Raw genomic sequence first — 12,430 nt, 5'->3', positions numbered from 1 at the left:
GCTCCACTAGGCACTGTGTTTGAATCCCTTCCAAGTTTGCGACATCAGTAACTTAAGAGATGACATCAAGTACCTTGAATATCATTGCTTTGAAAGAAAGTTGCATCAGAAGCCATTTTCACACACTAATAAAACACAAATCTTTGGGGAAAAAAAAAAATAGATTTGAGGAAAGCCATTCTCTGGCTTTCCTCAAATCACCAACTCCTCAAAACAGCAACAGAAACCTCAGAGTGGCTCTGTGGAAAGGGAACGCCGTCACTAATGTCTATGCTGCCCTGAGTAACTAAAGCACTTGTGATAGCTGGGAGGATTCCAACAATCTCACCATACTACTGTGAGGCATTACTTGTGAATAAAAACAGATTCTAACAAGTGTGACAGGAAAACCTTTGCAATCTTGACAGACTGACACACAACCTCAACAAGGTTTATACATAAATTCCCATTTACATTCTTCAAATGCCCTCTTCAGCAGCACTAACAGCATTCTGCTCCACTCTAATAAGCTGTGCTCGACACTCACAAATGCGGCTTTTATCCTTAAATTAAAGTCCACCAGCAGGATATGGTTTGTTTGAGTAGAAAGTAGCGAGAGAAAGACGTTGGTTGTTTGTAGACGTTTAGACCGTGTCTACAGAAAGTGTGCCTCTCATGTTTTCGAAAGGCAGTTTTAGCTGTCAACTTTCCTCCAACCCTAAATGCTTTTTTTTTTTTTCCCACCCCAGTCAGGTCAACATGCCATTGCTGGTGATTCAGATCCAACTGACTGTTTGTCCAGCATAGCACATGACTTTTGAAGTATGCAAATGCAAAGTTTGCTGGGTTTACTGTTTTTTTTTGTTGTTTTTTTTTTGTAAAGCCTGATATAAAAAAGGCAAAGCAAAAGCAACAATTTAAAAAACAATGCTAATTTCAACTGTGATACATTTGAGCTTTAAACTCTTCCCTTTGACTTTTTAATTTTACATTTTTCTCTCGATTTAGAATGACTAATTTAAAATTACTCCATCTCCCGTTGCACAGTCGGCAGTGTGAAGCTATAGTTGCAGTTTAAATACAATTTACAAAAAAGCTGAATCCTCATGGCAGTTTGAGTGAATAAAACACCTTACATATATTTAAATACTAAGCTCTTGCGTTTATCAGGCACTGTGCTTGTAGCAGATCAGATTCTGTTGTTCACCGATAATCACTTATTTCACAACAGTGATGCCATTTGCACCATGTTAAAATATCTCATTCTTTGCAAAACAAAAAAAAATTCTTCCACACAGAAACCATCGCTGGCAGTGCTCAATGCAGATCAGTGTGTGTGTGTGTGTGTGTGTGTGTGTGTGTGTGTGTGTGTGTGAGGAGTGCATTTAGGAGTCCAGTTTATTAGCAGCTCTTCAACACTGACGTAAAATGTTTCAATTGATCTATTTTTTCCCCTTAAAATGTACATGTTTCAGTGCCAAGAATTGCAACTAATTTAAACCTGAAAGCCGGTACGGGAATTAAAATATCAGTACTGTCAAAGTCAAAGAAGATAAAACAAGCATGATGGTAAGGAGGTTGTGGAGGAAAAAAAAAAAAAAAAAAGTTGACAAAAACAATAAGATCCGGCAGCAGATGTTTACTTTGCTAGCAGAGGTCCAAAAGGCCTTTGAGAGGTGTGATGTAGTCCGTAAAGCACCTTGGTTTTTTTTTTGGGCTGGGACGGAGTTTTCAAAGCTGCGATGGTCTGAAAAAAACGAACTTCAGGCTTTCTCATCCTGCCCTTGAAAATGTTGGTGGTGATAGGAAATGGGTTGCAAGTTGGTGACATGACCAATACCTTTGGTCACGCCCTCCCTGAAGAGCATCTTAGCCCCCACCTTCAAATATTCAGGGTGTTTGATGAACTTGAAGAGAACCACTGCTTTTTCGCCTGTCCTCAGCTCCTCCTGCAGCACAGCAATATGGCAGGAAGAAATAATGAAAGCAAAGAGCATTATTAACAGAGGCAATTGGTCATTACAGTATAAATTGATAGATTTTTTTCCCTCCTGTGCATAAATAAGAGTAAAAAAAGAAGTAAAAGAAAGCATTTTCACTACCCCGCCCCTTTTTTTAAAATACAATTTATAATACTTTATCAGTACAAACATGTATTATTTACACATTATGAATTTATTTACATTTGATGCACAACTCGGCTACACACCGTCATCCCTCCTGGATTACTATGCAATTTTCTTTCAAACTTTTACCGTAATCACCTCTTTTTGATTACTTTTTAAACACTTCTCAAAATAGCTTAGTGGATTAACTAACCTTGCCATAAACAGCTTCCACTGTGGCGGTCTGTCTCACATTTCCAATGTGCACAGTAACCTGGAAGCCTTTGTGGAAGGTCTTGGCATGGAAAAGCAGGACAATCTCAGCCTCAAACATCCAGCAGATAGTAGGATCCATCTCTGGGCTCACCATCACCATACCCTGTCAGTGGGAAATCAGAATCATCTTCAAATATAGCATTGTGTTTATTGTGGTGACTAACACAAATCTTTGTAAACTAAATGAATGGTGTATTATTACAGTAAATAGTGCGAAAAAAATCAAACGTGAAAGATGCCTTTCAAACAAATCGCACATATGTCGGGTCCCACCTTGCGTAATAGTGAGCGGTCGAAGTTTCCCAGAGCAAGCGTTGCAGCCTGGCCCGCCCTGAGTACCCTGCACGCCGAGCGGTTTCTTTGGATGCTGCCAACGGTCAGCTTGTGGAACTGGCCCAACTCTGTGGGCCCTACTACAAGATGATCCCCCTCGCGACATATTCCACTGAACGACCAGAAGCAAAAAAATAAAAATAAAAATAGGGTTAAGGTACTATCCTTAGGACGTTTTGCTTACTTAAGACAGGCACCTTCCCAGACTGACCTGTACAGAGTGCCTCCTACCACTGTCCCCACTTCTGGAACTGTGTAGATCTCATCCACCTGCAGAGAAACCCACAGTCATGAATCAAATATATATGCACCAGGGGGAGTGTGTGTATCGCAGCAAGCTGGTTGCACATTTGCAACGACGTTGGACTTACTTGAAACTCTGTGAGCTGTTGCATAAGCTCCTCCTGCTCTTTGCTGTTGCTGAGGGGAGGGATGATGTTGAAGAAGACCTTGAGCATGTCTAAGCTTTCACCAGTCACACTGGATAAGGTGAAGATGGGCGTGATGCTACCAAGGATAAGACAAACATCAAAGTTGATTCCTATTTTCCAACATCCGTTTGTAGCTGGCGGCATGAACTACAGATGAAACACAGATGTGGCAGCAAAGGAGAACAAAACAAATAGGGTTTGTGCATCTGGAGTCCCACCTGGGCGACTGTGCGAACTGCTGTGCTGCTGTGACTGCATCGTCGGTGCTGCCGACAACCATGGGCACCTTGTTGCAGCCCGGCTGTTTCAGGACCCGCTCCAGCTGCCGCACCGTGCGCTCCACAGTGGCTCGGGTGCAGAGGTCTACTTTGCTGATAACAATGAAGATGGGGACCTTCAAGGCCATGGCGAGACCCAGATGTTCTCTTGTCGTACCGGCTGAAACATAGCGAGAAGAAGTGGGCCAAGGTAGTTAAGTAGTAGTTTGTCTTTCACTACTTTCAGCTAGTTAAGGTCCTCTTCTGTTTAGCAAACAAGCAGAAATCGATTGAGGGCATCTGTAAGGCTTGAAAGAATTTCCTTTCCTGTCCAAAATATCTAATTATCCAGGATAAAAAATAACAATTTCAATACGTACAGTAACTTCTAACTGAGATGGCAGTGGTTTGCCAATGATGCCGAGTTGTGTTTATTTATAAACAAAGTTGAAACCTGTACCAAAGTCATATACGCAGCAGTGTATTTCACGGGTCTGATATCGCTCCAGACTTGTTCCATGTTACCAAAACACTCCAGAGTGCCGTTTCAAGCCAGCAGCCACTTAAAATACTCAGATCTCTTGTCAGCTCTGCAGCAGTGAATCCATTTGTAGTACATGCTGGGCAAACAACGACAGTTCTTTATTCCTTAATTCAATTCTGACTGCAATTAATATTTACAAGAAAAACAAGTAAATCATTACTGAAAGTAAAGATGATTACTGGCCTTTGACTTTCAGGCTTGCCACCCACGACCCAATGTGATCCCAATGCTTTACAAGGATCCATTACTCTGTTTCATAATTAAAGCTGGAGCTCATGTTCTGTCCCATCTACGGCATAGTTAAGATGGTGTTCCTTCTTGACCTCATTTTAGCTGGAGTTTCTCGTTTCAGAGCAGACGTAAACACAGCGACAGCTACAGTGCAGCAATTTAGAAAAGAGCACTGCGTGCAAATATGGTTAAATGATAAGGGATGCACATAAATATAACCAACAACAGTGGACGGTTGTTGGTTATATTACATAGGCATTACATTTACATCCAGAGCAAATAAAAAAAGAAAACCAATTCACTTAAATCCAGCAGGAGTTGAACCCTAACCGTTTCACTCAGATGCTCAGCTCTTAAATATGATCTCTGCTATTTGCAATAGCAACACTCTACAGGTTTACCAACAAATTGGTGTGATTTTTACCTTATAATTCTGCTTCAGTAATTAGACAAATCGTGTCAGTAAAATCTACTTACAGCTCTCTCACCCGTGTCTGCATTTCCAGCAAAATTCGCGCCTTCAACTAAACACAGAGGCACTGTGCCAACTTCCCTGTCTGTGTAATTAGCATGCCAGCTCAGGTTTCACTGTGCTTCTTTCCTGGATACGTGCTTCTTGCTGCAAGTCTAATTGCTTAGCAAAAGTTTAACAATATACTGATACATAATTTACAGATATTGATGCTGTGGTAAAGTTTAGGATTATTTTATGGCTGCTAAATCTGAATCTGTATTTTATTTTATTTTCTTCTGTCGATTTGTTTGCAGGAGCCCGATCTGGAGTCAGACCAGACACATAGCCATGTTTTGTGTGTCAAATAGCTTTTTTTTTTTTTAAATGGATGCTGCTGGAGATATTTTGGGACCAGCAAAAATGTGGCGGGTGGAAGCAGAGATGGGTGTTGGAAGGTGGATATGTTATGTAAGCTCAGATACTACATATCTGCAGTGTCATACGCAACAACTCTACGTGCGAGTCGAGTTATTTTTAACTGCGACACGGAAACGTGTGTTAACCATGTAGCAGAGCTACTCTTGCGTTACCTGAACAAGTCATGCAAGCTCAGCGTAGATATTTAAATGTATAAGAATAAAATGACTGTAAAGTTTAGTGAACATGAACGTACCGATCCCAGTGTTTGCACTAACGACCAGCATGGCAAAGTCTGGACAGTAGCTGGTGAGGCCAAAAATGGTGGTTTTCAGGTACTTGTGGTGACCGGCCAGATCTATGAAGGTGATCATTTTAGAGGCACTCTCGCAGATCTCCTCTGCAGTGCGAGACTCGCTGTAATTTACAACCTAGGAAAAAGCGAAACGAGATATGATTCCATTTCATGATTATGCAGCCTATTGCATTTTAGTTTGATCAACAAGCTAAGGCAGATATTAATAATACTCTTGACGCTGGCCGTTTCTCACCTCTCCTTTGCTGTTGAAGCCGAGAATCTCAAAGCTGATGCTAGATGTGCGCCCAGTCTGGATTTCATGCAGGTGCCTGAAGAGGTTGAGTCTCGCTCTTCCCCGTCCGTTGTCCAGCTCACCTTGTGTTAAAACGCCCAACAGAGTGGACTTACCAGAGTCCACGTTACCCAGGACCGCCACTCGTAGGTCTAAGAACTGCAGAGGAGGAAGACCAAGGGATACGAGTTAAAATGAAACGGTCAAATAATAATAAAAATAAATAAATAAATGAAAAGTTGATTAAAAAAAAAAAACAGCATGCGTTTCTAGAAGCTGAACTAACCTGCTGATCATCGGGGACCTTTCGTATGAGAACTTCAGCAATCTTCCGAGGAACATCAGAGTCGTATTCTACCTCTCGTTCTCTGAGAACTGCAATGTCAGCTCCCACCCTATTAAAAACGGTTGTAAAAAAAAAAAAATTATAGAACTGAAATTTCTATCAAATTGTATTATAAAAATATTACATATATTTTATTCTGGAAAGCAAAATTTTGTGTGTGTTAAGGGCAGCAGAGGATTGAGTGACGCGCTCATCATTCCAAGTACCGACTGTACAGTCCTGCGAGGATAAAGTTACGATCTGGATGTGCTTCAGTGGATCAGCTGTAGCCTCCGTAAGTCTACTTGCCCAAGTATAAAGTAAGCAGGCCATACTAATGTACCAAATGTTCAGAATATGATCATAACGCATTACATGGACGTATTTCAAGGTGTAAATGCAAGGAAACATCAGACTGTGAAAGAGTGAATAAGGTAGCATGGAGAGATCCTTCTTACATCTCATCCACTTCCAACCACAAACACAAGATCTTGCTGAAAATTAATGCTTTATGGACTGACATACAATATGTAACATTCACACGATGCCCCAGTAAACAAGTCGAGGGCCAAAGGTCGCACAACAACATATTATTGCCCGTCTGGTTATGCAAGCATAATAAAAGCATAGAATAAAACCGGCCTCCAGGACTCACTTCTCGGCCAGCCTATGGAGTGTTTTCAGCGACGCCCTCATGTCCTCCTCCGACAGTCCCACCAGCATGCCATTGTCCTCGACACCTATTTGATAGACGGCTTCGCCTCGACCCTCCTGCAGTCGCCATTTCATTTGTGTTGCCAGGTGCTCAAAGCGGTTTTGTGTGGGGTTCACCAGCTTTAGCTAAAAACGACAAAAGCTTTAGAAATTATTGCTGGCCTTAAAGCCAAGCTGTAAAAGTAAAAGAAAAATAAAAAAAATAAAAATCGAACGAGTTGTTGAACATTAGTAACAGACAAACTGATATATAAAACTTTGTTTAGTGTAGGACTAGAGCAAATGTTGAGTTACTAAAAATAATCCTGCTAATCCACTTGGCTGTTGTTTCCACAGAGAGGCTGCACCTGTGATTCTTCTGAAATATTTTTCTGTTAGACTTCTAGCTATGTGATTATGAAACAATGAAAAACAAGTATTGCCAGTTACATGGCTGGCGTACATCAGTCATTTTTGAAGTATTCAGTGACCTGCTCCGGTTTCTCTAAAGAAAAACCAAAACATAAAACAAGGTTCTTGCTTACCTTGTATTCGATGTTTCCCTCTTCAGCCTGAGAGACAGGATAGTAAAACAAAGAGGAACAAATGCTGGTCAAACAGAGAACTGCAACATTTGTTCAAAGATAAAGAGAAAACCAATCTGACTGAATGAGCAGTAAACAGGCTGGCAATGACAGCTAACCAATAGCTGCCCTTATTATAAACGTCTCTTCTACACCATTAGGAGCAATGTTTAAAACCAGTGGTAATTAAGGTCAAGTGGGACAAACATTTATTATTACTGAAATACTTCTGGTTATAGGTGTTAAAAAAGGAAGGGAGACGGGCGCAAATACAGAAATACAGATTAATTTAAAGTGCAACCTGTTTGCTAATAACTTTAAGAAATATCTAGAAGTCTAGACAAGTCCCCCTATCTTTAACTCCGTGTTATTACACATAGGTATTTGTTTTTTTATTTTTTATTATTTGCTTCAATAAAGTCACTGGGAGCTGTATGAGTTGAGGTATTTGTCCCAACGATTGAACGTCGGCCAAGCTTCGCGCATCCGCCCCCTTTATTTACAAACAGCTGTTCCTCTTTTAGGCTGGCTAGCCCACTGCTAGAATAAATAATAATTTAAAAAAAAGATAAAACCATTAACTGCACAATACAACTCTATTATATAATAAACAATGAGTGAAAATGTGGTCACTTTGACCCAACATAGAGCGCTCACACGTTCTCTTTTGTTCAATACGTGTCACTAGTTTCAGATAGAAAAGTTAGCCATACAGGAAATGACAGAAAACATTTGCGTTTCTGTGCAGGGGAAGCCAGAAGGCATACATTTCCTGTTTGTTCCTTTTTCTAGACTTCTTTTGTGTTTCTCATACGACTTTATTTCGACTCACTTAACTGTACTTTATCGATTAGCATCAGCCTTACCTCTGGGGGTAGATACGGTGTGTTATTGCTCGGTTTGAAGTTGCGAGGAAATCGAGTTCTTGCTTTCTTGTTCTTTGCACCAGTCTTTTTTGAGACAACCCCGTTGCCATTTCCTGGCTTGTGGTTAGACGTAGATCCCTGAGATCCACCGGAGCTGTGACCGCTTGCTGACCCAAATAACTCCGAAACCCGCGCATCCATCGGCTTCTTTAGGACCGAGCTTGCTAGCTTACCTCAGCCTGTCTAAATATGCTGCTGTAATATGGAAAAAAGCATCTAGGCCAGGCATGTGTGCGCCTAGATTTTAATAAGGTCACACTTCTGATTGTCGATTACATTCTCCACAATATTAGCAAAGTCTCGGCTTCCCCCCAAAATCTTTAAATCGAACAATAACACTAGCCCCAACCCTGAAGTGCTGTATCCTTTTAAGTTTTTAGCTACCTACGTCACAATACGAAAAGCGTTTAGGTGCGCTTGATATAATACACCGTAAAGCGCGAGTGAGCGGTTTGTTTTGTTTCGGCTTCCGCAGTACTTTATAGTATAGGTTAAACTCCGCCCGGCTAACTGGAAAGATTCACAAAACATTCTCAGATAGGTATACGGTGTTGCGAGGCTTTGCATCAGACGACACCGGAAAATACCTTTTGTTTACAAAAGATGATGAAAGTTACAAATGATTTTTACCAATAAATGGCAAAGAGAAACCACATTAGTGAACATAGCAAAAAGTAAATTTGAAAACGCTGTACATTATGCGTCAATTCTTAATTTGGGCTTTATAGCAGTATGATGACATGGTAATATGTTATGAATTTTTAAAATGCTTTAATTAGGTAAATGAAAACGACTATTTCTCACTTGAAGAATAAAGAATAAGAACTATTTATATTTAAAATGTGCGAATAGGATTTTTGTTGATATGTTTACAGGATTAGTCGAATTAAACTCCCCTGCTGGGTATCAAAACTAATGAGCAATATTTTTTTTCCTAAAGCAGTGTCTTCCTTGTTGGACGCTATATCCTATCTGAAATTGATCCATAGTAGACACGGTGTTGTTGAGGGCGGTGAGGGGAGGAAGTGAGGTGGGTGTTCTTTGGATGTCCACCTCATCTCCACTGTAAAATGAGAGGCATCAGGTTTATAAGATGTAGCAAAAACAATCACAATGGCAGGTGAGTTAAGGTCACTGCTGGGATTGTCAAGGTCACACTATTCAGTGACCCAACCCTTGTAGGAAGTCTTGACTCATCTCCCCTGGTGGCTTCTATATTCATTAACACCTGAAAACTAAAGCAAACCTACATGTCAGTGTCAATAGAAAGAATTTCAGCGATGATGGCAAGCCAGTCATATTTTGAAAACAACTTTTGGATTTCACAGAGAACTCTCTATGGATAATGTTAAAGATTAGGACGTGGAATTTCATTGTAATTCTGAGTGTTATATTTCACACTCTCAGGTAACAATTGACAGGTAAAACGACAAAGGTTTTTCATGGCTATATAAGTCAGACGTTGTGTGAGAGCCAACAATGTAATAATGTTCAAATAACTATATAAAACTGTAAAAAGTAAAAGCATTGTACTGTATGAGAAATTTCCCACCAATTTTTATGTTGATTATATGATAGTTACTGTTTTTTGAGTATAGTAAGTTATATTTGATTGTTTGCTCTTTTGCTTGTGTTGAAATTGAATATAATGTTTGGTGTCAATGATCATGTGTCTTTCCTGTTGTTTGCAGATTGATGGGTTCATTTATTATTTTACTGTATATATTGTGTATACTGAGATTTATTAAAAGTAGTTTGTTTTAAACTGCCACTCCACATTCTGCCACATTCTTGTTAGTGAAGAATGTATGAAATTTGAGAGAGGGCCAGCCTACTCCCTTGAGTGAGATGAATCCTGGCATTCGTGAAACCCAGTTCTGATTGGTCACAAATCCTGTGATGTTGGGGCTCAACCCATCTCTTCTTGACTGAGAGAAATGTTTGGGGATTTCTAAGTCTTTTTTTTTTTTTTCCCAAGCTCTGCATTCCAACTCAAAGCTTCTCTGTAGCTGTTCCCTTTCGCCCACCATGAGTTGTGCCTTGGTAAGCTTGCTCCTTGTTGGACTTCTTCACCAGACCACAATGGCGGTCCGAATGGATAAACTAGCAGATCGCAAGATGTGCGGAGATGCAGAATGTTCATGTAAGTCAGAATATTAGATCTGTTAATTATATAGAATTGTAATGTTGAAACTACACTTAAATCAATAATCAAATGGCACATAGTTTATGTAAGTTGTGTTTTGTCTTTGCTTCATAAGATGTTCTTTCAATGGCAACAGCTGTGGATGACTTCATAGCTCCTGACTGCAGATTCATCAACATTAAAAAGGGTCAGATGGTTTATGTGTATTCTAAACTCATACCACCAGATGGCGCTGGAGTCTTCTGGTATGGAAGTGTAGGTGCATATTTATTGAAATCCACATATTAGCAAGCTACACAATTAAATCCTCTTATTGCCAAAGATATTATAACTTATTATATATTTTCACTTGTAACAAGTGCTACAAATAAATAAAGGCGTTTGTTTTGTTATTTTTGTTTCAGTTTAAATGCACAGTAAAATATTTGTGACTGTACATTTAGACTGCAATGTTGTGTTTTCTGCCAGGTGTACAGTGAGCGGTATGTGGACCAGATGGGCAGAACGGGATATTTCCCTGCAACTGTGGTGAAAGAGACCAGGAGGTTTACAGACAACCCAGTTTGGAAGCAGACCACTGTGAGTGTCTGTCTTTCATTTAAATATTTCTTGTTTGTTTTTGTGAATATCTTGTGCCTTTAACTCAACCTTTTGTTTCATTTTGTAGGATATGGACTTCTATTGTGAATAGTTGACAAGTGACTGAATACTCTGGAGTTCCCCTTTCATTATCCTGTTTTTTTTTTATGAAGCGCACTCATCTCTGTCAAATTCATACATCATGTATAAAAATAATTTAATGTATTGCATTTAGGAAGAGAACTTCAGATTCTTCTCTCTTTGTAGCATTTCTTTCCACCTTTGCCGTTGACACAAAAATGTCAAGTTCAAGTGATGTTTTTTTTAAATAATAAAAAATATATGTCACTTCAAATGAAAAGCAATAAAGGAACTGATTTCTTTTTCTATAGAATATAAATTTTCTATTTCTGTCTCACTGTAGATATATTATAAAATTCAAAATGCCATAATTAGCATTAGCACAGACAATCAGAGAGACACAAATGTTAACTCAAAAATTAAATCTAATAAATAGTAAGTGTATAGATATATGTTACAAACAGTTATTTTGATACAGGAGAACTACACACTGGCAACAACTGGAGCAAAATACAGTAGAAAACTAAAGGCTGGTAGATGGGAGATTCAGACAACTAAATATAAAGTAATAATACTCATTTATTCATCACTTTGTTAATCCATATCCCACATTACTTCAGTTTGTTGACAAGAATTCAATGGTCTGTTAGAAGTCATTAGTGACTGAGCAGCAAAATAAACACAATTTGACACAGCAAACACACCAGGTTTCTCTTTAATCCATCACCTGAAAGGGAGAAAGAGGATACCACAACTACCACCATGATAAATCTACCGAGACATGACAATCTATCTACATAAATAGGCTGTGGAAGGAGCATTATTCAGAGAAGCAGTCAAGAGTCCCATGATGAGAAGGGCTGCATAGATCCAAGCAAGAGGTATAATCAGGGAACAGAACATCTGCTGCCTGTATGCTCCACATATCTAGTCTAAAATTTGTTAAGAAGAAAATCAGCTTTAAGCCAAAATCAAAAATTGTTATTATGTCGTAAAATATGGGTAACATGACAAACCTGTGGAAGAAGGTGCTCTGGTTAAATGAGTCTGAACCTTTTGGGCTACAAGCAATTGAGATTCATCTTGGAAATTATGTTTAAAGAAGCTTACCTTTTAGTCTGATTTAAACTGAGCTATTTTGCAAATAAAATTGTGTGAAAATTGTTGATTTATGGCTGTGCAAAGCTCACAAAGATATACCCCAAAAAAAGAGACCAACTGCTATAATAGCAGTGTAAGGTGGTAAAACAAAGCATTGACTTAGTGTGATGAAATACACATCGATGTATCACATTTTTTAAAGATATTGGTTTAAAGAAAAGAAACAAAGACTAGTAGAATGTGTCTTCCATGGCCCAACTGTGCTTCCATTTGTTTTTTTGAATAAAGTATAGCCAGAATAAATTACATTGAAGCATCTGTTTTTAAAATGATGAAATGTAGAAAAGTTCAGAGAGGAAGGAATACTTTCAGAAGGCA

General features: G+C 39.2%; 2 protein-coding genes across 4 annotated transcripts; one reads left to right on the top strand and one right to left on the bottom strand.

The window, feature by feature from the left end:
- Positions 1-705: 705 nt before the first annotated feature.
- gtpbp2a (GTP binding protein 2a) lies at positions 706-8,489 on the bottom strand. Of its 2 annotated transcripts, none has more exons than XM_008429409.2 (12): positions 8,086-8,140; positions 7,181-7,207; positions 6,598-6,798; positions 5,904-6,012; positions 5,579-5,776; positions 5,284-5,458; positions 3,343-3,562; positions 3,065-3,200; positions 2,905-2,963; positions 2,634-2,805; positions 2,299-2,463; positions 706-1,928 (listed from the first exon to the last, which is right to left on the bottom strand). In XM_008429409.2, exons 3-12 carry the CDS (start codon positions 6,729-6,731, stop codon positions 1,743-1,745), a joined length of 1,554 nt encoding a protein of 517 aa, XP_008427631.1. In that variant the 5' UTR covers positions 6,732-6,798; positions 7,181-7,207; positions 8,086-8,140; the 3' UTR covers positions 706-1,742. The 2 variants fall into 2 exon arrangements, with proteins under 2 accessions (XP_008427631.1, XP_008427630.1); XM_008429408.2 differs by having other exon boundaries at positions 719-1,928; positions 6,598-6,782; positions 8,086-8,489.
- Positions 3,513-11,779, top strand: LOC103476809 (otoraplin). Of its 2 annotated transcripts, none has more exons than XM_008429412.2 (5): positions 3,513-3,592; positions 10,124-10,288; positions 10,407-10,546; positions 10,760-10,870; positions 10,959-11,775. In XM_008429412.2, the coding sequence occupies exons 2-5, from the start codon at positions 10,174-10,176 to the stop codon at positions 10,980-10,982; spliced, it is 390 nt and encodes a 129-aa protein (XP_008427634.1). In that variant the 5' UTR covers positions 3,513-3,592; positions 10,124-10,173; the 3' UTR covers positions 10,983-11,775. The 2 variants fall into 2 exon arrangements, with proteins under 2 accessions (XP_008427634.1, XP_017164654.1); XM_017309165.1 differs by lacking the exon at positions 3,513-3,592 and adding an exon at positions 9,174-9,265 and having other exon boundaries at positions 10,959-11,779.
- Positions 11,780-12,430: the final 651 nt, after the last annotated feature.

The sequence above is a fragment of the Poecilia reticulata genome, linkage group LG15 (assembly GCF_000633615.1).
Source record: "Poecilia reticulata strain Guanapo linkage group LG15, Guppy_female_1.0+MT, whole genome shotgun sequence".
Lineage (NCBI taxonomy): Eukaryota > Metazoa > Chordata > Actinopteri > Cyprinodontiformes > Poeciliidae > Poecilia > Poecilia reticulata.
Note: the sequence above shows the minus strand (reverse complement) of the source record. Positions and strands in the feature narration are given on the sequence as shown.